Source organism: Fukomys damarensis, unplaced genomic scaffold (assembly GCF_012274545.1).
Source record: "Fukomys damarensis isolate Sample0158 unplaced genomic scaffold, DMR_v1.0_HiC HiC_scaffold_16, whole genome shotgun sequence".
Taxonomy (NCBI): Eukaryota; Metazoa; Chordata; class Mammalia; order Rodentia; family Bathyergidae; genus Fukomys; species Fukomys damarensis.
Genome location: NW_022900928.1, coordinates 60,322,367 through 60,349,836, shown reverse-complemented (window position 1 = coordinate 60,349,836; position 27,470 = coordinate 60,322,367). Strand labels below are relative to the sequence as shown.

Here is a 27,470-nt window from a genome sequence, read left to right as displayed (position 1 = left end):
AAAGAAACCATCAACAGAACTAAGACACAAACCACAGTGTGGGAAAAAATTTTTACCAACTGCTCCTCAGACAAAGGACTATTATCTAGAATATATAAAGAACTAAAAACAATCAGCCCCCTCAAATATAAAGACCCAATTCAAAAATGGGCATCTGAAATGAATAGACATTTCTCAGACAAAGTAGTAAAAGCGGCAAGTTAATATATGAAAAAATGTTCCACATCACTGGTCATTCGAGAGATGCAGATGAAAACAACACTGGGATTCTACCTCACACCACAAAGAATGGCTGCTATCAAGAAATCAACCAATAATGAAATCAACCAAATGCTGGCAGGGTTGTGCAGAGAAAAGAACCCTTCTCCATTGTTGATGGGAGTGCAAACTGGTGCGACCCCTATGGAAATTAATATGGGCATACCTCAAAAAACTAGGTTTTGAGGTTCTATTTGACCCAGCCATCCCTCAGCTGGGTATCTTTCCAAAAGAATTACAAGAATCATATTACAGTGATATATGCTCACCTATGTTTATAGCGGCACAGTCTGTAATAGCTACAACTTGGAAACAGCCCATTTGCCCATCAGTTGAAGATTGGATAAAGAAGATGTGGTTTTTCTATATAATGGAATACTACTCAGCCATAAAGAATGAGTCATTCATAGGAAAATAGATACATATTGAGGATATACTCCTAAGTGAAATAAGTAAGTCACACATGTATAAATACTGAATAGTTTCTCTGGTGTGAAATACTATAATGGTACATAAGATCCTAATGATATAATTGACAATGTAAAGTAGGAAAAAAAGGGCTAAAGGTGCAGGGGAAATGGGAACGGTAGGGGAAAGGTAATAAGGGAAAAGAAAAAAAAACATGAGAAAATGAAAAATGGAAATAAAGTATTTGTAAATAGGGAAGGGAGGAGGGGGTGAAGGGAGGGCAGGGATAAGGGGAAAAAATGAGAACCAAGGCCTATCATGTAAAGATACAAGATCCCAATGATGAATGTAACTGTACTAAAATGTACCAGTAAACTCAATGAGAAAATGTACCAATAAACTCAATGAGGAAAAAAAAAAAAAAAAAGAAATCCAGGCAAGGCAAAAATTGGGGATGTTTTGGACTAGGGCATTGGCCTCAGAAATGGAGAGATAGACATCATTATGTAATTTAGACGTAGAACTCCCCAATAAATTAGATGTAAGAGGTGATGGTGGGAGGGACCAAGGAAAACTACCAGATTTTTGGCTTGAATAAATGAATTCCACAGTGGTGGAATTTTATTTTTGGCTTTTGTTTCGTTTGGTTTTGGTTTTGGTACCAGATATCAAACTTGGAACCTTGCATTTGTGAGGCAGACGGCAGAACGAGAGAGCTAAATCACCAGCACTACTGGAATTTTAAAGTGAAATTGGTAGAGGGATAAGTTTTGAAGGAAAAATCAGAACTTCGTGTTTGAGACAGGCAGCGGAACCACTGAGCTAAATCCCCAACTCTTAGAACTTCATGTTTGAAAAGTTTAATTAAGCTTAATTAAAGTTTAAGCCCATGAGACACCAATCTATGGCTGTATCTGGGGTCAAATAAAAATTTTAATTTCAATGTGTTGTGCCTCATGACCAATTCATAGTTCAATAAACTGAGGAAAACCGTCAAGAAGAATGTGCACTAAAACAGCATTTACATCAATCTTTATACATGTATCAGTAATAAATCTCCTCAGAAGATCTGTGTCTAATTTTCACTGAATAAAGCTGTACTTTTAACATACTCTAGAAGAATTAATCAAGGAACTTCAATTTATTAAGAAATACAATGTCTCCAGATTTTTGTGGTCACCTAAATTTTATTTTTATAAGATTCACCAACTATGTATTGCATAAACATTTTTACCATTTACATTATACCAAAAAATATGAATACTGAAAATGAGATAAAGAATATAAAAAATAGACATATTTTGTTTTTAAATAATTCCATACTAAACCATTTTGCTGAAAATGATTTTTAATCTATAGATAAAAGGGCCTGGGATTTAGCTCAGTGGTTCCGGCACCTGCTTTGCAAGCGCAGGGACCCAAGTTCAATCCCTGGTACCAAAAAAACAAACAAACCAAATCTATAGATAAAAGATACTCCAAATGACAGTCAGAGGGTCTGGCATATTCATTTATGCATATGTGCACTTAGTGGCAAAGTGTGGGGGGGGCTGCATTTGATGTCAAGAACCATAAAAAGAAAAAAAGATATTCACAATATATTTTATTTTAAAACAGACAAATTTATAACAGACCTTACAATGATTTCAATAAATCAGGCACTCTACAACACAACATACAGATACACAAATTATGTAGTGACTGCTTCACATTATACAAGGACCAAGATCTTTTTCAGATATGGAAAGAAACTAGTCTTTTTACAGTGTTATTCATTAAGAACTATTCTCCTTTATAGATTACAATATTATTGTCAGTTTCATATACTTTTACTTTATAAAGAACTCTGACAGGAAGAAATTTCTGGAGGTTCTCCCAAATATATACAGCTACATTTTCTGTCGTGCTGTAGGAAAAGAATAAAGAAGTTCAAAATACAAATAATACAAAACATAATTTCATGTTTAATATTTACAGGAAACAGATTTTAGTAGTAAAGGATATAGTAAACTATAAGTTTAGAAATCACACAGTACTCCAATTCTTTCTTATTCTCTGTATAAGGCAAGATAGTGACACCCACCTTACAACATCTGCAAAGTATGGCACATCCAGATCCAAGTTCTTGTGATCTAGGGGCTTTATAATTGCCTCCTACAGAAAAACCATTGATTCCATTTGTAACTCAAATTCAAAAAGACTCCACCTAAGCCTCTCAACCTTAATATTGTTTAGCTATGAATTTAATACTAGTTAAGTACTGTATCTTTGTATATTAAACAATATTACAAGGTTTAAAGTCAGGCCTATCTCCCTGTAATGATTATTCTTGTTACTGAAAAACTACAGAAGAAAATTCCTACAGCTTCCTTGAAATACAAGCCACTGTGACTCAGAATTCAGCTTCATACTTTGTGAATTGTCCCAAAGGTTATCAGAAACATTTCCACAACATTCTTACCTACAGAGCAATGCCACAATGTCATTAGGACAAAGATTTATATTTATAAAACAGACCTAGACTAAAATTATATATGTAGTTCTAAATTTCTGCTATGAAAAATAATTTAAGAATAACCTTGGGCTCTGAGAAGAAAAAAATGTAAATATGTAAAGACCATTACTTTTTTTGGTACTGGGGACTGAACTCAGGACCTTGCGTGGCAGGCAAGGTGCTATTGAGCTAAATCCCCAGCCAAAGACTATTACTTCTTAATGTTTACATATATTAATATAATGTTTCTTTCTTTGTTGTCAGCGAGGATTGCAATTTCCTTTCTTTGTAGGTTTTTACTTTTAGATCTTATACAAAAATTTGAGCATTTATAAAACAAATTTTCTAGATTGTATGGTTTTAAGCAATAATAATAGAGATCATTTCTTGAGCAAAACCACAATCATATACAGAGTAAATCTTACATCAATTCATTTTTAAAGCAGATCAAATGAGATATCTCATGTGAATGTCAAGAAAATAAATCCTTGCTTTATCTTCACACTTAGTCCTGGTCCCAACATCTCCATTGAAGCCTCTTCTGCAAGCCTGTAATTTCATTCAAAATGCCACAAGCGCCGGGCATGGTGGCACACGCCTATAATCCCAGCACTTGGGAGGCTGAGGCAGGAGGATCACTGTGAGTTGGAGACCAGCCTGGGCTACATAGCAAGTTCCAGGTCAGCCTCAACTACACAGTGAGACCCTGTCTCAAAAAAACAAAAAAAAATGTCACAAGCCATTTTTAGTAACTGGAGTGTGGTGTACTTCAAGTACACAAAAGACCAAAAAACCATACCAAACGCCTCTCCTAGTATGCAGTCACATAGTTGCTGAAAGCCTTATATTGTATATTTATATTTTGTGCCCCCAGTAAACTCAAGAACTATCTGCCTTCCTAAAGTTCTTTGAACACAGTGCTATTTGGTTGTTCACTCATTCCCTTGTTTATTCAACCAACAATTTTTGAGCACTCATAGTTTTTTACATCCTTGAAAAAGTAACACACATAGTCCATGGGCTATGGCTCTCCATTTCTGTATTCCTAGTACTTAGATTAAAAAATACCAGTGCAAAGTAGGCAAACATGTTGAATATATGGATAAATAATAGGAAAGAAGTAAAGATTATTAACGTAATTTTTATGAAACATCAAATTTTATAGAGCTGCACAGCTGAAGTGAAGAAGTAAACAGGTGAAATGATGTCATAACAATGGGAAAGATCTACTCCCAACTTTATATAAGACTAACCACAGGACCTAGGGCAAATTAGTTAACTGTCTGGCATCTCTCAATCATAAGTTCTGCTAAAATCTCTTACAAACCAGGCATGGTGATACACACGTATAATCCCAGCACTCAGGAAGCTGCGAGATAGGATCACCGCAAGTTTGAGACCAGTCTGGGCTACACAGTGAGTTCAAGGCCAGCCTTAACCACCTTGTCTCAAAAAAGCAAAAATAAATAAATAAATAAATAAAAAGTTTTACAATGCAAGAAGTTTGTGAAAACACAATCGGTTATTTAGTGAAAACTTGTGATACTTCTACAATGAACTGTCCCAGTAAGTTTATGATAAAGCCAGAGGGATTAAGAAAAGAGGGTATTAAAAATCTATTATTAAAGGCACAAGAAATATTCAGAGAAATAATGGAAAGCTTCAAGGAGAAAGCTGTGTCTTGAAGAAAGAGTAGAAGTTGTTAAATGGAAAAAATCAGGATATTCCAACAAGGAATATAAGGTGAGCAGGGTGTATTTCTCCCCATTGCTGTAACACATCCGTGACTACCTTCCATTATGAAGCCCTTTAGAAGGCCACAGGAGCAGTTCCTCCAACCAGTCTTCCACTCCCACACCCAACTCTGCCAATAAAGTCATGGAACTTCAACCGCTAATTGACTGAGGCAGTAAAAGGGGGCCACTAAAAGTGTACCAAGAGGACAACACATGACAAGCACCCAATACAGCATTACCTCCATGTATTTTTTTAGGTCAGTCAAATTCATAACCATTCCTGTAACCGGATCAATCTAAAGAAGAAAGAAGAATGAGTTACCCTAATAGGCTCCCCATATTTAAATTTCTGGCAAATTATTAAAGGCTGTGCTATGTACACATTGTGCCCACATAAGTATTCATTCCAGAGATAATCAACCTCAGCACAGAAACACCATGTGCTTCAGGTATTCCTTTCACTTTACAGATTGTTCACCTGTGAACACACAGTCCATCAGAGGCAACACGGAGAAAGGAGGAGCCGAGAATAGTAACAGTTCATCACACCCACAGGACAACAATGAAGCAAATGAAAGAGCTGGCTGAACAAGGGCACAGCAATTTGAACAAAGCACACAAATATTTTCAGCACATACCTCTCCATGTACTGTCACCACAACTATGGGAAAGAAAACAAAATGCTATAATTTTGGACAAATTAAAAAGCCTATATCAATAATAACTCGTTAATATGTTGCCATCTTCAAACTAAACCAATTACAGTAAATATTATAATCTTAAAACCAAGGAAGAATGGTGACTCAGGACATATCAAAAGTAGGAAATTAAACCAATTACAGTAAATATTATAATCTTAAAAACAGGGAAGAATGGTGACTTAGGACATACCAAAAAGTAGGACTAAACTGAAGCTCTTTTCCCCTCTAACCTTTTGTACTATTCCAGCATACTTTCAGGGTTATGATACAGTTCATTTAATAGTGTTTTATTTTAAAAACAAAATAATATCAAGAAGTTCTTAAGCCTATCCAGGACCACCATAGAAATAAATTTGTTATTAATAAAAAGTGAAATGAGCTAACATTTGACCACACTGATGTTTTTGTTGCCTAAAAGCACTGGATATAAAATGTTTTATAAATCTGAGATTTCACCAACTTTAAAATATGAACTTAAATATTTTATCCTATTTTAAAAAACTTTATTTTCTTAAAATATTGTGGTACAGGGCCGGGTGATTTAGCTCAGTGGTATCTCGCCTGCCTTGCAAGTGCAATGTCCCGAGTTCAGTCCCTGGTACCAAAAAAATATTGTGGTATAAACTTTAATGCAAGAGGAAAATTAACTCATTTAAAATTTAGCTAATTTTGAAAAATGTGAAGATAATTTGCGAAGGAGAATTTCATTTGTTCACCCTATGGGAATGGGAGTAAGTTATCTTTCCATGACATATTGGATTTATTTTCAGTTTTATGTCACATAATTGCATATCAAATTATAATCGTACTCATAGTTTATTACATTGTAAAAGTAGGGTTTCTCAGCCATGAGACTATTGAGATTTGGGACTGGATAATTATTTGTTATGGGAGGCTCTTCTGTGCACTGTAGGATGATGAGGAGCATCTGACACCCTGCCTTCTGTCTCCTCGATGCTAGCAGCACCTCCTTTCCCAATAGTGAGACTCAAAATATCTCCACACGTTGTAAAACCTCTCCTGGCGGGTGAGCATAATTTCCCAAGTTAAGAACCACTGGACTAAAACAATGAGTGGCAGAATAATCTGATGACTTTATGAATCAATCTACGAAGATATTCTGATCACCACTTACACATACTAAAATATATTGTATAAATGTAAAACTAGCATTTTCAAAACTATTGTTGTGTATGTGTGTGTGTGTGTGTGTGTGTGTGTGTGTGGTCCTGGGAATTGAGCACAGGGCTTTCACACTGAGCTACATCCCCAGTCCATTTTATTTTTTGAGACAGTGTCACTGAGCCTTGGCTGGGCTTAAACTCGTGATCCTCCTATCTTAGCCTCCCAAGTAGCTGGGACTACAGATGTGTGCCACCATTCCCACCTCTGGTGACTTTTGTTTATCTTTATAGTAAGGTACGTTTTTATGTTATGATGTTATGCTTATTTATGTATGTATATATGTCATGAGATCTTGTCCCTACATGTGATATATAGATATATTATTCATAATGTCATTTGTGACCCACAAAATTGAGTTCATGATCCACAAAGAAATTTCTTTCCACTAAAAAAAAGAAAACAAAATGCCAAAAATCAACATGACTTTCAACAGATAAACATCTAAGACAAGTCAGCATTATGAATCATTAGATCTCTAGCTTCCAAGACTATACTTATATTTTCCCCAAAAAGTTTGTCCTTTCAGTTAAGATCCTTTTATCTATCAAAGCAAGACAACAAAGACAGAGGACCTTAGTGGGTGCTTTGGCTAACTTGAGGAAATTAGCCATGGCCAAAAGGGTATAAATTCTGCTTACAATGTTGATACACAGGGAGGATCAAGCTGCTGCTCAGCGTCTAGTTGTAGAAGTAGAAAGCAGGTGTTCAGTTACACATAAATGGGCCCAATTCTGGACAGTACCTTACAGAGCAAGCAAACTACTGCTGGGCCTTAAAACTCTTATTCTTTTACTTACAGGATTACAAAATTTACAGTAAACCTGTATAAAATCATGCTTATATGAAGCATTTAAAAATTTTGATTAGTAACTACAAATTAATAACTTCTACATATTTGTATTTTTTCAAGTCTACACAAATACCATTAGGTATTACATAAGTGAGTATCCTGAGATCAAGCAGTACTATCATAGACAAATTAAGAGGCAGTAACTAAATAAGAAATCCTGACCTTCTGATAACTTGCATAGTCTTTTTTTTTATGCCACCACACCACATACCTGTTCTGTGAGGCATCAGCTGTCCCAAAGAATCAAATCTCTTATTTTTGCATAAATTACAGTGCTTACTTTCTTAGAAATCCAAACTAATTTTCTGCCATACAGTACATTCCAGGCATTATTTAGTCAAAGAATAAGTCTAGTTTTTAAATTTTGATTTTGCCATAAGCTTTCTAAATTTGTGTTAACCAATATATAAAAATTATACATATTAAAGGGGTACCATGTGATATCAGTACATATATATATATATATATATAACAAAATGTCTAAATCATATTAAACATATCTGTCTCCTCAAACATTATAATGTAATTTTAATATTAGTTTCATTGATACCCAATCAGAAAGAAACACAGTGCCAAATTTTTTTTATTATATATTCTAAGGCCAAGGGAAAAGTTCTTGACACCATTCCTTGGCTTGGACTATCTATAACAGAGTAGGCAATTACAAGGTAAAATTTAAGTTAAATGCAACCAAGGCAACAGAGTTTTTCACTTTGAACTTCTATTTAACTTCTCATTCAAGTCCAAAGCATTCATACTGTCCATAAGCTTCTTACTCACTACAATTATATTTGCTAAAGACTTAAAAATTTCATCAGTTTTTCTCTCACCTTTATAATTGTGCCCATGGCCATTTGGATTGTTACATTTCCCAAAGAGTTTCAGGTTTTCCTCATTACTCAGAGATTTGCTGGCCAAAAAAAGAGAAAAAAAAAGTCAGCACGACACAGTGTCATATTCAGACACTTCCTGTTTCTTACGCTTATTATTTACCCTAGTCTTTGAAGTTTCAACATTTATTATTACTTTAACACACCAGATGGAGAAATCACTTTGATTTCATTATTCACCTATACGTAAACTGCCAATGTATGCTTCCTAAGTTCACTACTGTACCATACAAATTAGCATGAATACTTAAATTCAACACCTTTGCTCCACAGCAAGATTCCAATTATCTCATGGTCCTTTCATTTTTCAATTCAATAAATATTTACTGAGCACTCACTAAGCAAAATGAAAAGCGCACAATAAAGCAAGAGCATGCAATGACAAACACAAGGATATCTGTCCTCAAGCAACTTAAAATCTCATTTCCTCTGAAAAATAATTGCATGACCTCCATATCCTCTTTTAACAGTCTCACTCCACTCTGCCTCAGTTAACTATTACCTACTGAAAACTTTACCAATCTGGGGTATTCAAATGAGGCAGAATTTTTAAATTACAATTGTTAGATGTTGTTTCAGACAAAAACCAATGAGTTTAAATCTACCTACCCAACCAACTTTTCCATCTGTGTCCTTACTTCCCTCATATGTTTGAGCTTCTATTATCTAAACCCTTTCCTTTTGAGAACTTTATTATCCCCTCTACTTCTCAAACTTAGAGAGCTATCGTTAACAAAGCATTTGAACAAAGGTCTCACCGGACTCTCCACAAAATTGAACACATTGTAAATTCCAGATAGGGACAGTGACACGTGTGTGTTGGTCCCTGCCGAAACCCCGTCGCCTAACATAAGGGTTTAAAGCACAAAATAAACCCTTTTCCAGTAATGAATGGATGAATCCTGATAGAAATTATTTTCCTCATTTTACAGAGAAGGAAAACAGGTTCCGAGAGTGGCGCTTGCCAATAAGCAGTGAAACTCCTCAAAATCAACTCATTTCAGCCACCCATCTGAGGGGTAGTGGGTCGAATCCAACTGTGCTGCTTGCTTAGGAATCTGACCATAGAGGCTCATTTCGTCACTGCTTAAAGGGGGGATAAAAGTTGCCCTTCCCTGCTGTAATTATATTACATACAGTAGCTCATGCTTCTGGCATAAAAAGTCTCAGCTAACAATTACTGTTTGGTTAGGCAAAGTTAATTCTGTTGAACTTCACAGGAAGTAAACTTAGGGACTGTGTGACGAGAGCTAGGAAGCGGAGGCTGTGGGTTTTAACCCAGGGCCGACCCCTACGCATCTGGCCGCGCTAACCAACACGCCGCACTGCTTCCCCGGCTCGGACGCTTCTCTCAGCCACGGCTTTCGGGTCGCCCGGCCTCGCCGGTTGCCGCCCCCACCCCCGGGTCCGCCGACTCCACCCTTCCAGCATTTTTTCCGCACCTAGCCTCGTCCTGGCCCCGCCCCTGGCCACGTTTCCTGCCGCGACACCTGTGGGCACACCTCACCTGTGCAGCCGATGGCTTGCGCTAAACGAGATGAGGCGAGACACTCGTGCCCGGCGGCGACCGCCCGGGCCTGCCGCTTGCATAGTCTACAGGTGGCGCCGGGAAACGGGTGACTCCCGACTCCTCCCTCCTCCCTCTGCGAGCCAGGGAACAGTGCCGCCTTCTACGCCTGCGCAGAGAGGGCTCGCGCGACCCCGGAAGCTCTCCTCGGTTGGTTTCCCGGCGGGTCCTGGAATCTGGACCTCCACTTGGGCGGCCGGGGCGGTGCCTTGATCCCTCATTGTCTCAGTGTCATCGGATAACTTGAAGCAATGTGTAGGCAGTTAAGAGGCTCAGCGTTAGGTCATGCGGTGAGTTTAGAGAGGGCTTGGGCACGTTTTGAGTCCTTCAGTAGCCTCTTGAGCTTTCTCTCCCACTCCCTGTAGAAAACCCTGGGTTAGAACAGAACTGAAAGCTCCGGGATCTGAGGGCTCCTATTAGATGAGTAGCAGGGCCACCGCGTACTTACAACATAAAAGGAGCTGGAATCTGAGGGCACCTTTAGAACCACGGGGCTTCCAGAGATGGTAGTACTTTCGGACTACTGTATAATGGAATAAAAAGGGAAAGAAGAACCTTTGCAGAGGAGCTCCAGTCTTTGCCATTGCCTTTGGATGTTCATCAAAGTACTGTGTACTTTCTCACTAAGGAAAATTCAAAAGCCATCCTTACTGGGTTGACATACACATAGCCCATGGACACACGCATTAGGACATCTTGGGCCAATCTAGACACCTTGGAAGCAAGAGGACTTTGTTAATTCACCTCTACTCACAAGGATGTCAAAACTACTTTAAGTTTCCAGTACTCTGTCACTCTCACCTCCGTTCTCTCATTAAATATGTATTGATTGGGTTGGGGCCGGCGATTTAGCTCAGTGTTTCCACTACCTGCCTCCCAAGCACAGGGTCCTGTGAAAAAAAAAAAAAAAAAAAAAAAAAAAAAAGTATTGGATGTACTATGTAGTTGGCACAATTCCAGGCACTGAAGAAGATAGCTTACATTGTACAGTACTGTATGAAAAAAATTAAAAGACAAGTCAGTAATCAATAACAGATTAGGAAAATTTCTTGTACATTTAGAAAAGATAAAATCGTGGGAGTCATAGAAACAGCCCCAATGGTGGTTTCTCTGAAATGCCTTCTGTCTAGCTATGTATTGTTGTACATTCTGCATTAAATTATTGTTATGTAGCAAACATTCTTCACACATTTTCAAGTGTCTATCCCATCTTCCCCATTAGACTGTAAAGAAAGGATTTAAAAGATTTGAGCCAGGCTTGGTGGCACACTCCTGGAATCCCAGAACTCAGGAGGCTGAGGCAAGAATATTGTTGCAAGTTTGAGGCCAATCTGGGCTACAGTCTCAACTATGTAGTGAGATCTCGGTGTAAAAAAAAACAAACAAAAAGTGAAAGCCATCAGATTTTTGAGATAAAGACTAATAGTTCAATCCTCACTTTGCATATTAGAAACCATAGTCCCAAATAAGTAAATTACTTTCTAAGATCACTCCTAATAGAAACAATATTTCCCAGATATTGACTAAACCTGAGATACTCTCTAATTGTGGTTTCACGTTTTTTTCAAAAATAGTTGAATCAAATACCAAAGGGTAGGAAGAATTTCTGAGAAATTGCTGTAATTACTAAAATGTTGGATTGCAATTCTTACTCTAAATTATTTTATTAAATCTAATTCTACACAAGGGTATCAGTTACAGTTCACTAGAGGAATATATATATATATATATTTCCCTCCCTAAGTAGGTTACAATGGCCACCTGCAAAATCTAATATAGGAATGCAAAATGGCCATCTGCATGTTGGAGATGTGGAGGATCCAGTCAAAAGTGAAGGTCTGGAGCTCACTGTAGTCTGGGGTGAGTACAAGTCAGAAAGGTGAAGGGTCTGCATTGGAAGGCAGAAGCATTTCTTCTGAAAACCTGAAAGAACTGGAGATGAACATCCAAAGGCAATGGCAAAGACTGGAACTCCTCCGAAGAAGCAAAAAGGAAGACTTCCTTCTTTTTTTCTTTTTCATTCCATCTAGGCTACAAGCCTATTGGCTGGTGCCACTCACATCTGTGTTGGGTCTTCCCTCTTCAGTTTGTGGCCCGCACACCAACCTTCCACAGACACACCCAGAACTGCGCTCCACTGCTAGGCATTTATTCCACGCAAGTTGACAACATAATTAACTATCACAGGTACTCACCAAATTGACTTCAATGGTCATGTCATAGGTTAAACTGTGCCCTCCTGCAAATTCATAGGTTAGAATTCTAGTCCCTAGTACCTCTGAATGTAATTTCTGAAAGGTTGACACAAATGTAATTAGTTGAGATGCATTTATTAGGGTGGGCCCTAAATAACATGACAAGTGGAGTGTCCTTATAAAAAGGGAAAACATAGGTAAGTGTGGTAGTACACAACTGTAGTTCCAGTGTTCAAAGGCTGAGAGAGGTAGATAGCTGAGTCTAACATTTCAGAGCCAGCCCTGAAACAGCAAAACCCAATCCCAATAAAATACATGAAAAAAAATAAATTTTTTAAAACTTTGACACAGGACAAATAGAGAGGGAATGCCATGTGAAGACAGGGACGATACCATCTACAAATCAAGGAGGCCTGAAAACAGATCCTTCAGAACCCTCAGAAGAACAACTTTAATTTCAGACTTCTAGCTTTAATACCAAAAGCCATTTAGGTGTAATGTTTATATATACAACATTTACTTGCTTTGTGCTTGTTTCCTTTTCTCAGATTAGCTTCTATTAAGAAGTCCCAACATTCAAAATCAAAAATAAAAAAGAAGTCCCATAAAATATTTGAATAGACACATACTGGCAAAGTAGCCCTGATAGCCATCACCTTCCTGTTCTTATTCACTCATTAAGTTAAAAAAATATTTGCACATCACCAAAGTACCACTTAACTGTTGAAGGAATAATCATAAATAACAAATATACAGTACTGTCCTCATAAAGATCAATTTAGTGGGAAGTCAAACAAATAATACCACGACAAATTAAAGACTAGTAATTTTGCCTCAGAAAGGAAAGGAAGATAAGGGATGACTTTTGAGCTGAATTTTAAAGGAGGTTAAAGTATAAGAGGGAAATTCTAGAAAGAAAAGCTATAGTAAGCAAAGGAAATGTGCAAAAGTACAGCTTGTTTAGTGCATATTGACAAATTCTTGGCTACAATGGGGAGCAGTGGGTAAGAGGTTATACAGGAAACAGATTAACAATCAAATTATTAAAAGCTATGAATGTCACTATAAGTGTAAAAGAAAGAAGGCCCTACCCACTACTCATTTGCTAGTTCCTCTCCAAGAAAGGGAATTTTCATCTGCTTGAAATTTATTTCTGTGCACCAAGAAAGCCTTGTATACTCCCAGGTGCCAGGTGAGGTTACAATGTATGAATATATCAAAGACAATTGTGGTTTATTCTCTGGTGCTATGTTCACAGGAAAAAAAAAAACAGTCCAAACTCCCTGCCACAGGCAGCTGTGGCCACCTTATTAATATTCTATTGTTTCCTGCCTTCCTATGGTAAGCTGACCCAAGTGCTAACCATCCTCTCTCCCTTTTCCCCTTCCTTATGCACTGCACTATTTCTTTGAGTCTCTGGATACTGGCTCATAAGAGTTGAGTTTAGTGGGAGAAGAGGTCTGTGTCATATGCTCACTCAGTTTTACCAAAAGGTGGACTGCTGGGCACTGTGCCTTGGTTATAAAATGCTATTAATCTTTTCTTTTTTACCCCTGGGGAGGGTAAGAAAGTGGGGGTTCTTTTTCAAGAACATTACAGATAGCAGGGTCAAGGAAGAATTCAGGCATTCTTGGGTCAAAATCTTATGAATATATTGCTAACCTGTGTATGTCTGAACTTCACTCCCTGTGCATTAAGATAAACATTTACAAGTATAAACAGGAAAGATGTCATCAGATTTGTGTGATTTTCAGAGGTCAACCAATGTATCTTTCACCATTCGTGTCTACATAAGATAGAATAAGCCTCCATGTTTTGCTCAAGGTGGCACTAGAACAACTTTCAGTAACTTCTGTGAATTATCAAGGAACTTATACTCTCATGGTTACCTTAGACTCCATGCTCCCACATCTCTATACTAGCTCTAGTTAGACATCTTACCATTCCAAACCTCTGTTGTGTTTGGCATCTCACAAAACTAGACATGGTACTTAGTCCTTTTACCTTATATGTTCTTTTTTATTTATTTTTTATTAGTACATGTTTGTGATGTATAATAACATTCATGATTTGTCCATGTATATAACATGCCCAATTTTTTTGTCCCCTTTCCCTCCCCTCCCTCCAACCATTCTTCCCCTCCTGATTGATTTACAAAAGCTCTATTACATGAGAGAATGAAGCTGTATACCAGGATGCTTACTGTCACAATTTTTGTATTAAGGAAAACTGGAAACAACTTCAATTCTCACCCCTTACAAGTTGCTTTTCATGTTTTTGCTGTTATCTTATTTGATCGTTTGGTTATTTGCCTTAGTTATTGATTTTTTTTAGAAACTCTAAGTCAATTTTAGGTATCACGCTTTTGCCTCATAAATATCACAAATATTTTCATCTGAGCAACTAAATAATTTTTCCATGTTCTTTCTCCATTGCGATTTTTTCTCTTAATTCTAATCTAATGTAATTTATTCATTTTTGCCTTCTCTTTGATGTTTCACTTTTAGGGTTGTCTTTCTTACTTCAAAATGCTAAATATATTCTCAGATTTTTTCTTTATTATCTTTATAGTTTTATTTCTTTTCATTTTTTTCTAATACCTGGAATTCTTGTTTACATTATCTTTCTTATAGAAGGAAAGGAGCTCTGTTTATAATTCTTCGAAATCAAATCTTAGCTATTGAGTCTCCTATTTGGACCATGATTCCTTCGGCCAATTTTATCCTGGGTTTGTTGATTGCATTCCTTTCATTCTTGTAAAGAGGAAACAAAGTAGATGGCAATGAATCATTTTCTTTTAGCTCTGTTTCACAGTGCTTTCCTGCCTGTTTTCTTTGCCCTCCCATGGCTGGAACACTTCAGGAATTCTGTCGGACTGATTTTATGTGTTAGCCTTCTTCATGATCTAGATGGCACTCGGGAGGCAGAGGCAGAAGGATCTCTGTGAGTTCAAGACTAGCCTGGGCTACATAGTGAGTTCTGGGTCAGTCTCAGTCTCAACTACATAGTGAGACTCTGTCTCAAAAAAAAAAAAAATAATAATAATAATAATAATAATAATAATAATAATAATAATAATAATTCAGATTGCATCTTCTGAACTTCTCTTTTCCATCTCTCTCACCCTTCCCCATTGCTGCCCATTCACCTGTGTCAGATTCCTCCATCTTTACCTCTGCTGAGGATAGTGATGCCCCTGCCAACAGCTACCATTCTTATCCCTGTCCTCATGATGAGAGACACTGTTCTAACCTAAGCCACTTCAGCTGCCAACCACTGTTCTGTTCTCATTCTCTACTAACTCACTGTTGTAATCAAGGGCACAGGAAGTGACACTTTGGCCAACTCAAGCTACCAGTCTTTCAGCAGGTTTGAAGCCGATCCACATTCATGTAAAACTGGGATATCATCACTGAATAACCCTTCCAAGCACAATAAATCATCTTTCAACTTTTCACTTTTCCTTCAAAGCATAGCTACCAGACTGTTGGCTCTTTAGGTGGCTCGTCTAGGCACATGTGTATATCAGTTGGGGATAAAGGTAGAGAATAGAGAAACTTCAAAGGAGAAGCAGGAGAGCTGAAAGATGAAATTGTTCTACCTGCGAGCCTAGACCTGGTAACAACCTCAACACTGGCATCTCAAATGATGAAAGGAAGGGACAGGGAGAGTATGAAGTGAAGAGAGCGTGAGAATACAAATTCTTGCTTGCCCAAGTTAAGATGGAAACTAGGGCCACTCATCTTAGCAGTATCTTTTTTGCTTTTTGCTTTCTATGGCTCTTTTAAATTTTTCAACAGTGTTTTTCCTCCTCCTCCTCCTCCTCTTCCTCCTCCTCCTCCTCCCTCCCCCTCCCCCTCCCCCTCTTCTTCTTCTTCTTTTCTCAGGGATTGGAGCCAATCAAAGCTCTTATTCTTCTTGTTAGTTTGCAGCACTTTCAATCCATTGTCAGCTGGCTCTACAGCAAGATGGCTGAGGGGTGTCAGAGGAGAAAAATAGTCCATTGCAGGGCAGACTTAGGCAGCAGCAAACAGCAGCAGTAGCAAGTGACCTCTTTTACATTATTGCCACAGTACAAACCCCAACACAAGGCATTTGTATATATGGAACACTTCACTGAAGAGGACAGGGTTTATAAAGTTTGAAACAAGTCTTAAGAGAAAATTAAAAGAAACTGACTATGTTGGTCCAGAATTTACAGGCAAACCTAACCATGAGTTGACAGATGTCCCAAATTATATATCTGGTTTCCTTCTTTAGCAACTGTCAACATGCAGAGGGAATGTGGACCATTTACCTGGCTGAAGATTGGGGTTTGGGGAGTAGGTTTTGTGAATTACTGAAGGAAAAGGAAACAAGGGAATTTAAGGGTGTTGGCAATGGTGTGAGTTACTGGGCTATTTAAAGCTGTTGATAAAAACTGTTGTTTAGAAATGTGGAGATTATATGGTCTCTAGTGCCACCTATTGCTCAATTAAATAAAGAACTACTGGCTTTTCATCAATCGTAGAGACCTACGTACCTAAAGTTTTGAAGACATGCCTGATTTTAGTGATATCCCTCAAAACGACCACTCCAAAACCTGAGTTGAAGGAGAGATGGGAATAGTAGCAGATGGTCTTTGGGAGTGCCAGGCAATTGCAGTAGCATCTGGTGTAGACAGCAGAGAAATTGTTAGGTTAGAGAAGGCCTCCAAGTATGACAGAGCTGGCTCCCTGTGCACTGAGTACTTTAGGACCAAAGGTAACAAGCAGGATGTGATGGAAATAATGAAGTATTTTTCTGATATAGATTCTAAGCCTCTCTGGCCATTTGTACATCTTCTTCCAGTACCTCTGTCACCCATCTATCTGGTGATAGTAATTACCAAATTCTAGCTTTTCTTTCATATATTCTTATTATTACCCAGAAGGAAATGCATCTAATAAATATACATTTAAAACTATCTTCAAACCATTGTATCAACACTTGCTTAATAACGTCAAAGAAAAGCCCTAAAAATCATTCAGATCAGGGGAGTGGCTGAGTAATAAAGTACCTAGCACATTTTAGGCCCTGGGTTCAATGAATAAAAAAAGAAGGAAAATGCAGAACCATAATTATCTCACTCGTTGGTTGTTTTTTTGTTTTTTGTTTTTTTGTTTTTTTTGGTACCGGGGATTGAACTTGGTCCTTGCACTTGTGACGTGGGCAGCAGCACCGCTGAGCTAAATCCCTGGCCCTCACAAATTGTACTTTTAATAGTTAAAAGCTAAATATGTATGATTTGAGAAGGAGGGTGACTTTTTGTGCTCTTTTTTAACAGAGCACACTTGTTTTATTTATTTTTCCCTTGCTTTTTTTTAATTGAGTTTATTGGTACCTTTTAAGTATACAGTAAAGTTACATTCATCATTGGGATCTTGTACCTTTACATAACGTATCTTGATTCTCATTTTTTCCCATACCCCTGCCCTCTCTTCACCCTCTCCACCCTCCCCTATTTACAAAGACTTTGTTTCCATTTTTTTCCTTTTCTCATATTTTTTCTTGTCCCTTCATTCCTGCCCCCTACCCTTCCCACTTCCCCTACACCTTTAGCCCTTTTTCACATTATCAGTTGTACAATTTGGAACTTATTTACACTTTTAGTTTTTCACACCAGGGAAACTATTTGGTATTTACACATGTGTGTCTTATTTATTTCACTTAAGAGTATGGCTTCAATATGCATCCATTTTCTTATGAATGAAACTAGTTTATCATTCTTTATGGCCAAGTAGTATTCCATTTTATAGAAAAACCACATCTTCTTTATCCAGTCTCCAACCGATGAGCAACTGAGCTGTTTCCAAGTTTTAGCTATTGCCAACTGTGCCGCTATAAACATGGGTGAGCATATACCACTGTGGTATGATTCTTTTAATTCTTTTGGGAAGATACCCAGCAGAGGGATGGTTGGGTCAAATGGAACCTCTGGTCCCAGCTCTTTGAGATATCTCCATACTGATTTCCATAGTGGTTGCACCAGTCTGCACTACCACTAACAATGGAGAAGGGTTCCTTTCTCCCCACAGCCCCACCAACATTTGTTATTGGTTGATTTCATGATAGCAGCCATTCTTTGTGGGGTGAGGTGGAATCTCAGTGTTGTTTTCATCTGCATCTCTCAAATGACCAGTGATGTGGAACATTTTTTTATATATGTCTTTGCTGCTTTTACTTCTTTGACTGAGAAATATCTGTTCCTTTCAGATGCTCATTTTTGAATCAGGTTTTTATATTTAGGGGGGTCTGATTTTTTTTGAGTTCTTTATATATTCTAGATAGTAGGCCTTTGTCTGAGAATAGCTGGTAAAAATTTTTTCCCACATTGTAGGTTGTCTCTTAGCTCTGTTGGTGGTTTCCTTTGCATAGGCACACTTATTTTAAACCTAGTTCCTAGATCTGTAGTTGTCTCATCACATGGGTACAAATGTGCCATGGAATCCATATGGCATTTGCACAGGTACCATTGCTCTGCCTAGTTCTTCAAAGGTCCTGGCATCCAATACAAGAAGAAAATTGCTGTCATTCTAGAAAAGGAAAAACAAGACTGAAAATGCCTTCTTTTTTTTTTTTTTTTTCAATCAGGTCAGTCTGTCTTCTCCTCTGTGCTAAGAAAGAGACCATGTTTTATTCATTTTTATATCTATCCCTAGGTGAGTACTTTGTCTATGCACACACTGTTTGCTGAATTGCTGAATGGTTTGAAAGGAAATCATGACTGAAACTCACGCTGAAAGTGAAGAAATTAAGTTGTTTATATCAATCACCTCCATAGGTTCTCTTTGAGTCTAATGATCTCTTTACTTGCTCCTTCACAATCTCCTAGGAAACACAGAAATTCTCTCTTCCAAATTAGTAATGCCTCAATTTTGTGTTACTATGGAGCCGCTGAAGGTGAAGGCTTGCAAAGCAGACTGACATTTGCCCTGATTTAATTACAACAGTGCCAAGTGCATGGCATGAAGACTAAGCCCATGACAGACATCATTAATTGATCACAGCACTTTCCCCACTAGACCATTTAAAGGGCTCAGGATCCTGAACCCTTTCTAGCCACTAAAAACTGATTAAAGCTGGTATTGGAAGCGAACCTATTTGCAATAAGATGGTCCCAGAGAAGAAGTCAGTTAATGAGTAACATTACTGAGACATGAGGCCAGAGATTATGATGCTGGACTTTCAGATCAGTTAATTGAAATGGGCAGCACAGGTGGTGGTATGAACATTACGCAAGAAGCCAGAAGATTAAAATGCTGATTTTATCCCTATGAGATCTGATACATGTGTGTTTCAACTTCAATTTATGAATTCCACATTTGTAAAATCATATCCTACAAAGCTGTTTCAAGAACTAAAATAATTTGTAAATGACAAATTCCTATGCAAATGTGAATTATTATGATTCTGCAAATTGAACTTTAAACAATAATAAGGTATGGAGTGTGATTTTCAAAAAAAAAAGTTTATAAACAGCAAGAAGAGGAAGAGAAGGAAGTGCCATATGGACTGCATCACTAGATGTCACCTTCAAATGACTTAATGCTACTTTTTTCTGATGAGTGACAGAGAAATACTCTTACCTGGTTGGCAGTGATCACCACAGAAAGAATAAGCCCACCATCTTCTTCATTTGTTCCTGGTACTGGAACAAAAACAGGTTCTGAAGGATAAAAGCCATCTTCTCTCCAAACCTGCAAATACACCACACACAAAGTATTTAATAGGATCCCAATGATGAATATAACTGTACTGAATACCTAGAAAGTACAAATAAACAATAAAAAAGAAAAAAAACCAAAGTATTTCATGAAAGGCCAGTTGTGATGGGAGAGCTTTCTATACTTAAAAATGAACTTGTATATCAATAGAATATCACAATAATTTAAAAATTAGGCTTGCTGAGTTGAATTTAGAGAGAGAGAAAGCCAAAGAAATTTGACAGTCCTCAAATTCCATCACCACCAAATACAACTTGTATGATTATAATTTCCCACTAACCTGAAATAGAGGTGTCCCAATAACCTCAACCTCACAATTTCTCCTAAAATAATACCAAGCTTAGAATTATTTTTCCAGTCTTATGTTTCTTTTAGATTCCCTAGAGGAACATACCCCTAATGGAGGTGATTCTATGCTTCTCAAACTTAATAAAATGATTGAGCTTAAAATATTAAAGAATCTGAAGCCACTTTAAACAAAACAGAAAACAATGTAAAAGACAGGTTTTTGAAAAAGTTCATAAAAGGAAGATTTTCATTACCTTCAGTGTCTTGTTCACCACATCAATCTTGATCAGAGAATCCCCCACCAAATGCCGAAAACCACAACCATAAAAGAAATAATACTTTTTGCCACTGAATTGGCCATAGTTGATCTGGGGAAATTCGACACCTCCTTCCTCCTCCAGGTCTTCCTGATGTAAATTTTCATGGACACACCAGATCTAAAAGAGATTCCAAAAGTATTTAAAGATATTGCTTCTTTTAATTCTCAATGGAAATAAAGTAATGGGGAATAAATAAAGTAAATGGGGAGGGAAGGAGGGGGTGAAGGGAGGGCAGGGACAAGGGGAAGAAATGAGAACCAAGACTTGTCATGTAAAGGTACAAGATCCCATTAATGAATGTAAATGTACTGTATACCTAAAATGTACCAATAAACTCAATAAAAGAAAAGAAATGAAAAAAATTATCTTAATTCTTCAGTGTAAGTTAGTGAGGAATCAAATACCCTGTTTGTGAATGGCTTGGAATCTAAAGTTATGTTATCATTTTTATATTGTTCTTCTTTCCATTATGAGGATAAATGCATATAATATCACTGGGTTTTGTGAATAAAATGTCCAATAGCCTAGGAGATGGAAGTGGTATTTTATTCTACTAAAGTTAAGGCATTGACAGGTGCATTGAGAGGTGACATTAAGGTATTGCCTGCAATAAGCACAACTGATCTTGAAGGCAGGAATGGCAATCTCAAATGCTTAGACATTTCACACCATTAGAAAATTGCAAATGTCTGCTTTAAAACACAAAAAAGAATAGCTATACAGTGTTCAATCCCATCAAGTTTCTGTGATTTGTATGTAAGCAAGATTCCATGACCATAATTACCCTGTTCAGTCGAATGTTATGAACCAACTGGGCACCAAACATTGTGGAGAATAGCCAAAGAATAAAATAATATCACCAAAGTTTAAAGTCTTTTTTTTGGCGGAACCAGGGATCAAACTTGGGATCTTGCACTTGCCAGGCAAGCACGGCACTACTGACCTACATCCCCAGCCCACCAAAGCTTAAAGGCTTGGTCTAGTAACCATTCATAGCATACCTTTCCATCAGCCTGCTTCACAGCACTGGCTGAAGAATAGGACAATGGACTGAGGTTCTCTCCCTCGACAGCATTCACACTGAAATCTAAGGGCAAAACAAACCTTCGAGGAAAAGATCTGGCTACTGAGTTATAGACCTGTTCAGAAGAAATAAACAGATGAAAAAAATCTCACTCATAGGATAATAGTATATCCCACAACCTAGTCAATCAACATTATTGGCATTTCTAAGTAATTACATAAATGATAACTTCCATTCGTTCAATAAGTCGTTATTGAATATCTCATATAGGCTAATCACTGTTTTATTTATTTATTGTGCTGGGTATTTTTTGCCTATGCAAGTGTCATCCCATTGGGCCACATTCCAGCCCTAAACACTGTTTTAGACACTGGAGAAATAGTGGTAATAAAGGAAAGTCATTGGCCTTGTGGAATTTATATTCTGGTAGTGGAATACAAAAATCAGATAATATGTTATTTAATTTTCATAAAGTAAATAATTATATAGCCAAAGGCCTGAGTGACTAGAAAGTAACAAGGGTGTTCCTTTCTTTGGGTTTGGTCAGGGTAGGTCTCTATACATAAAGAGTCAATCTACCAGCTTTGGATTGCTCACACCCTGCAGTCTTGAGATAGGCCTGTTTTCAGACTGATCCTTGGCTGGGAATTGAGTTTGGGGGATGTTCTATTTGATACAAGTGCTTTTGTATGTGTGAGGCCTTCAGTCACACTGTACTAGTTTTTCTAGATAGTTTATGCTAACAGTGTAATTTATGATGAACACCTGAATTCTGCTGCGGATCTAGAACTTCAATCACTAAGGTTAATCATGTAGGGGGGGATATATGCCTACATAACTGATCCCCTCAAAAATTCTGAATAACCAGGCTTGAGTGACCTTCCCTAAAAGTCAACCTTTCACATAGGCTGTTATGCGTAGATCCAGGAGGAATTATGTCCTATGAAACAGTACTGAGAAACAAATCATGTTGCCTTCAGACTTTATCTCATACATCTTTTCCTTTGTATCTTTAGCTGTGATCAGAACTATGAACATGTGCTGAACTCTAATGATTCCCTAAGGGAATCACTGAAGCTAAGGATGATGCTAGGAGTCTTCAACACAGAACTGCTCTGGTAACTCATCCTATTTTTCTACACCTCTACACCTACTCCCAAATCTGTCCCATAGTTCAGCATCTAAAGCAATTCCTTAAGGGCTTCATCAAGCAGCTGGGGAGGGGAGGTGAACCCCCAATACAGCCTGTCTGCAAAGATGATGTTTAAACAGGAGATTCAAACAAAACAGGTGCACCCATCAACCCCATGGACAGCAGCAAGACTGAGAAGTCAATATTTGGTCTTTCTGCGCAATTTGGTCTTTCTCCTGTGTCTTGTGGAAGGATTCTGAAGCCAAATTTTTTAAGACTCAGTCTCACTATGCTGCTGGAGTCCAGAGCAACACATCTTTGAACAAAGTTATAGGCTCACACATGATGTGGCAAGGTGCCAAAACCAAGCAGAATCTACATTTTGCTTCCCCTTAGCACAGGGTAGCAGAGGCATCAACTAACCAACCAACCAGATCCTGGACAAGAACAGTGTCTGGGGAGAGAAGGTAAGCCTGGAAGGCCAGCAGACTCAGGGGAAAGTACAAAGACATGGCCAGCAGCCGCAGGGATTCAGATGTCTGTTGCCCTTCCAAAGTGAGTGGGCGAAAGACAACTAAGGGAGATCACCACAAAGTGGGCACAGGTTAGATATTGATTCCCTAAAATGTTTAAGCTCAGGCTGGGAATAATATCAGCCCTGCCCTCCACAGTGAGAAACCAGGCTTGGTTGAGTGTTGATATTAAGTCCCATTGTCTGCTGGAACTTTCACCCAGCAGCATACATCCATCAGAGACCAGAAGGCTGACTGTTTTCCCATCTCCCAATGTGAGGAAGGACATGCCTTGGCTTGGACAATTGCCACAGTCTAGTTAAAAGACAGAAGGACCTCTGGTGCAGGGAGGTCATGTCACAAACCCATAGACCCTAAAGTCAGGCTGAGAAAGTTGTAACTTGCTGGATTCAAATACTGCTGGTCCTGGAAAAAAACCACTTATTCAAAAACACAAAGAACTTTTCCACTCAATCTTTTTAATTTTTTTTTACTTTTTATCATTTTTTTCCTTTATTTGTTTTTTTTGGGGGGGGACTGAGGATTTTTCTCCCTTTTTTTCCTTTTCCATTTTTAACTTTTTCTTCATCTTTCTACTGCTTTCTGCATTTTGCTTTCTGTTTTGATTTTTATTCTTCTTCTTGTTCATTCTTTTCTATGACTCTTTTCTAATACTATTAATTTCCTTTTATTCCTCAAGAGGATTCCTTATTTCATTTTTTTCCTCCTTCTTGTCTTCCATGGATTAATTTTTCAAATTTTACTTTTATTCTCTGGCTCTCCACCCCTCTATACTTACTAGTAAAACTATTAAGCTTTAGGATTCTTTATACCTAGCTAACTCTATGCTTTTACTGTTAAATACTATTCTTTTTTTTCTTTTTGTACTGGGAATCAAACTCAGGTTCTTGTGCTTGAGAGGCAGGTGGCAGAACCACTGAGCTAAATCCCAGACCCTGTTAGATACTATTCTGTTGTGAAGGTAGTTATTCCATTTTAGCAGATACTTAATATAGGTCAGTAATTGGTTTGTCTTAGTGCTTGTACTATAATTATAAATCTCTTTTCTATGGTTAAGAATGATACATTATTGGTTCTTACGGGATGTCAATAACCAGGTTGTCTTTCACACTTTTTTGGGGGGGATACCAGAGATCGAACTCAGGAGCTTGCATTTGCTAGGCATGTGGCAGCACCACTGAGCTAAATTTCCAGCCCTCACACTATTATCATGGCTGATTTTATTACTGTAGCCAAGGTGGAATAGTTGTTGCTATTAATTGGTTTTCTCTGGATGCCAATATCTGGATTGCCTTTGTGTCATTAACAATACTGCAGCCCATATCCAGAACTAGGTACAGGGTCAAATATACTGCATCTTCCCTATGAAATAGGAGTAGTTGGATCCTGTGAGAGGCAAAGGCCAATAGTTAGCCAGGTCCAGACAGCATTGCTGAAAAGCAGACATTCACTAAAGAGACCTCTAAACTAGCAACAAACCTTTCCAGTGTAATCAACCCACAAGCCTCAGCACAAAGGAAGGAAGACAGGAAGGGAGGGAGGGAGGAAGGAAAGAAAGGGAGGGAGGGAGGAAAGAGAGAAAAGGAAGGAAGGAACGGAAGGAGGGAGGGAGTGAAGGAAGGGAGGGAGGAAGGGAGGGAGGGAGGGAGGAAAGAAAGGGAGGGAGGGAAGAAAGAGAGAAGGAAGGAAGGAAGGAAGGAAGGAAGGAAGGAAGGAAGGAAGGAAGGAAGGAAGGAAGGAAGGAAGGAAAAGGCAGACACGGCAAACAAAATGCCTCTAAAAAATTTCAGCTTCCAAAAGCTGATCCATGGGGTATGAAAAGGGAGGAAATCAAAAACCACACAGCTAAATTATTCAAAAGGAAAAACAGAAGAGATAACAAAACAGATAGATATGGTGCTTGGCGATAATGTGTAAACAGATAATGGGCCTAATAAAAGAAAAAGATCAGCAAATCTACAAAAGACAGATAAAAAATTATATAAATTTTTATATAATAAAAAGCTAAATAAAATTATATAAAACATGAATGAGCAGCAGAGAAAATAGACTCCATAAGAAGGTACCAAACACAATTTCAGGAGACAAAATTTTTTTCAGAAGTGTGGGAGACAGAAGTGACCAATGTGAGAACAGTCAGAACTAGAAAATAAGGCTATTGTCAGCAAACAATTAATGAGAGATATCTGAAAAACAAGAAAACAGGAGTGCTTGGTGTACATCCTTGTAATGCCAGCACTCTGGAGGCTGAGATTTTAAGAAGATCACTTGAGCTGGTGGGCAACCTGAGCCACAGTGAGCCTAAGATCAGCCTGAACTACATAATAGCAAGATCCTGTATTTTTTTTTTTAAAAAAGAAATCCAGGAGTAAAAGGGAACTTTCCTAATCTAGTAAAATGTATCTTTAAAAAATAATTTATGTCAACCAGGCGTGGTAGCATTAGGGTGGCTGAGGCAGGAGGATCGCTGTGAGTTTGAGACAAGCCTGGGCTACATAGTGAGTTCTAGGTCAGTCTCAACTACATAGTGAGACCCTGTCTCAAAAAACCAAAAATAATAATAATAATAACAATAATAATTTATGTCCTCTCACAAGCTGCACACAAATGTTTATAAGTTTCATTAATAATCAAAAGTTGTAAGCAAAAAAGATGTACAGTAATTGAATGGATATTCAGCTGTAGTACATCCACACAAGAGAAAATTACTCAGAGATAAAATAAATGAGCCATCCAGACACAAAAAGACATGGAAGAGTTTCAAATATATATTGCTTTAAAAAGTCAGTCTGAAAAGCATACACAACCATAAGATTCCATTTATATGACATTCTGAAATAGGCCAAAGTATAGAAAGAGTAAAAAGATTATTTAACACAAAGAGTGAGCCCTAGCATAAACTATGATCTTTAGTTAATAAAAGTAGATTAGTATTGGTTCATCAATTATGACAAATGAACCATAAAAGTGTAAGATGTTATAACAGATATAACTTGTGAGGGATATGGAACCTCTCCATACTTTCTGCTTGCTATTGTCTTTATACTTAAAATTTCTGTATAACACAAAGTCTATTAATTTATTACTATAAAACAAATGGCATCCTTAATGGTCAAACATCAAAAGCTTTTCCTTTCAAATTGGGAACCAGATAAAGATGTCACTATCCCTACTTACACTCAACACTATACTGGAGATCCAACAACACAAGACAAGGAAAAGAAAACTGATAAGCACTTAGAAAGAATAAAAAGAGACTGTCCCTTTTTTTGCAGTTGAATATTACTATCGAAAAGCTGAGGGCTGGGGATTTAGCTCAGTGGTTCCTTAGCCTGCCTTGCAAGTGCAAGGACCAGAGTTCGATCCAGTACCAAAAAGAAAAGCTAAAACAACCTCTAAATGCTTAGAATTTATAAGGGCAATTATACTAGTGAATACAAGATTAACAAAAGTTAATTGCTGAATACCATGTCAATATATACACTAACATAAGATGAAAGTAAAAGATAAATAACATTTAAAACAGTGTCAAAATATCAAATACCTCCAAAAAATCTAATAAAATGTATGTAAACATATTCAGAAGGCTATAAATATTGAAAAAATTAAGTCTGTAATAAGTGGAAGAATATATATTCTTGGTCTCCTGCATTCCCATAAATTTTTGAATCATTTGTCAGTTTTTACAAAGAAAATAAAATTCTGTTGGGGTCATGTTGCAAGAATAGAAGAATATAGAGACAATTGATATTTGATAATGGATAAGTACTCGAAAAAATATATATCTATTCTTTCATTTATTACAGATCTTTTTCCAATGTTTATATCCTTCTGAATATGTTTACATACATTTTAATAGATTTATTTGTAGGTGTTTAAGTCTTAGCTAATACAATACAGTAAGAAAACTAAAGAATAGGCATAATTATTAGAAAGAAAGAAAAGTGTTATTTTCAGATAATATCATTCTACATAGAAAATCCAAAATAATCTATAACTTACTTAACTTAATAAGTTAACTTAGTAAGATTCCTGGAAATGAGATCAGTATATAAGATGAATTACATTTCTATATATTAAGAAAAACATAAAATGAAAGCTGAAAAGATACCATTTACAGGGGTTTTTTTTCTTTTTTTTTTTT

At 37.4% G+C, this 27,470-nt stretch overlaps 2 protein-coding genes across 6 annotated transcripts in view; both read right to left on the bottom strand.

Moving 5' to 3' along the window:
• Positions 1–2,107: 2,107 nt before the first annotated feature.
• On the bottom strand, positions 2,108–10,611 carry Pts (6-pyruvoyltetrahydropterin synthase). 5 transcript variants are annotated; one of them, XM_033764329.1, is made up of 7 exons: positions 10,030–10,109; positions 8,463–8,542; positions 7,421–7,460; positions 5,535–5,557; positions 5,136–5,192; positions 2,750–2,820; positions 2,110–2,572 (listed from the first exon to the last, which is right to left on the bottom strand). In XM_033764329.1, exons 2-7 carry the CDS (start codon positions 8,484–8,486, stop codon positions 2,449–2,451), a joined length of 339 nt encoding a protein of 112 aa, XP_033620220.1. In that variant the 5' UTR covers positions 8,487–8,542; positions 10,030–10,109; the 3' UTR covers positions 2,110–2,448. The 5 variants fall into 5 exon arrangements, with proteins under 5 accessions (XP_033620222.1, XP_033620220.1, XP_033620221.1 ...); XM_033764330.1 differs by lacking the exon at positions 10,030–10,109 and adding an exon at positions 9,281–9,910; XM_033764328.1 differs by lacking the exons at positions 7,421–7,460; positions 10,030–10,109 and adding an exon at positions 9,281–9,905 and having other exon boundaries at positions 2,112–2,572.
• An 8,000-nt stretch (positions 10,612–18,611) lies between these two features.
• Positions 18,612–27,470, bottom strand: part of Bco2 (beta-carotene oxygenase 2) — a 30,855-nt gene continuing 21,996 nt past the window's right edge. Inside the window, 4 exon segments of the mRNA XM_033764326.1 lie at positions 18,612–18,838; positions 19,892–20,002; positions 20,572–20,754; positions 21,639–21,776. Of these exon segments, the coding sequence (XP_033620217.1) occupies positions 18,725–18,838; positions 19,892–20,002; positions 20,572–20,754; positions 21,639–21,776 (546 nt within the window). The 3' untranslated portion in view covers positions 18,612–18,724.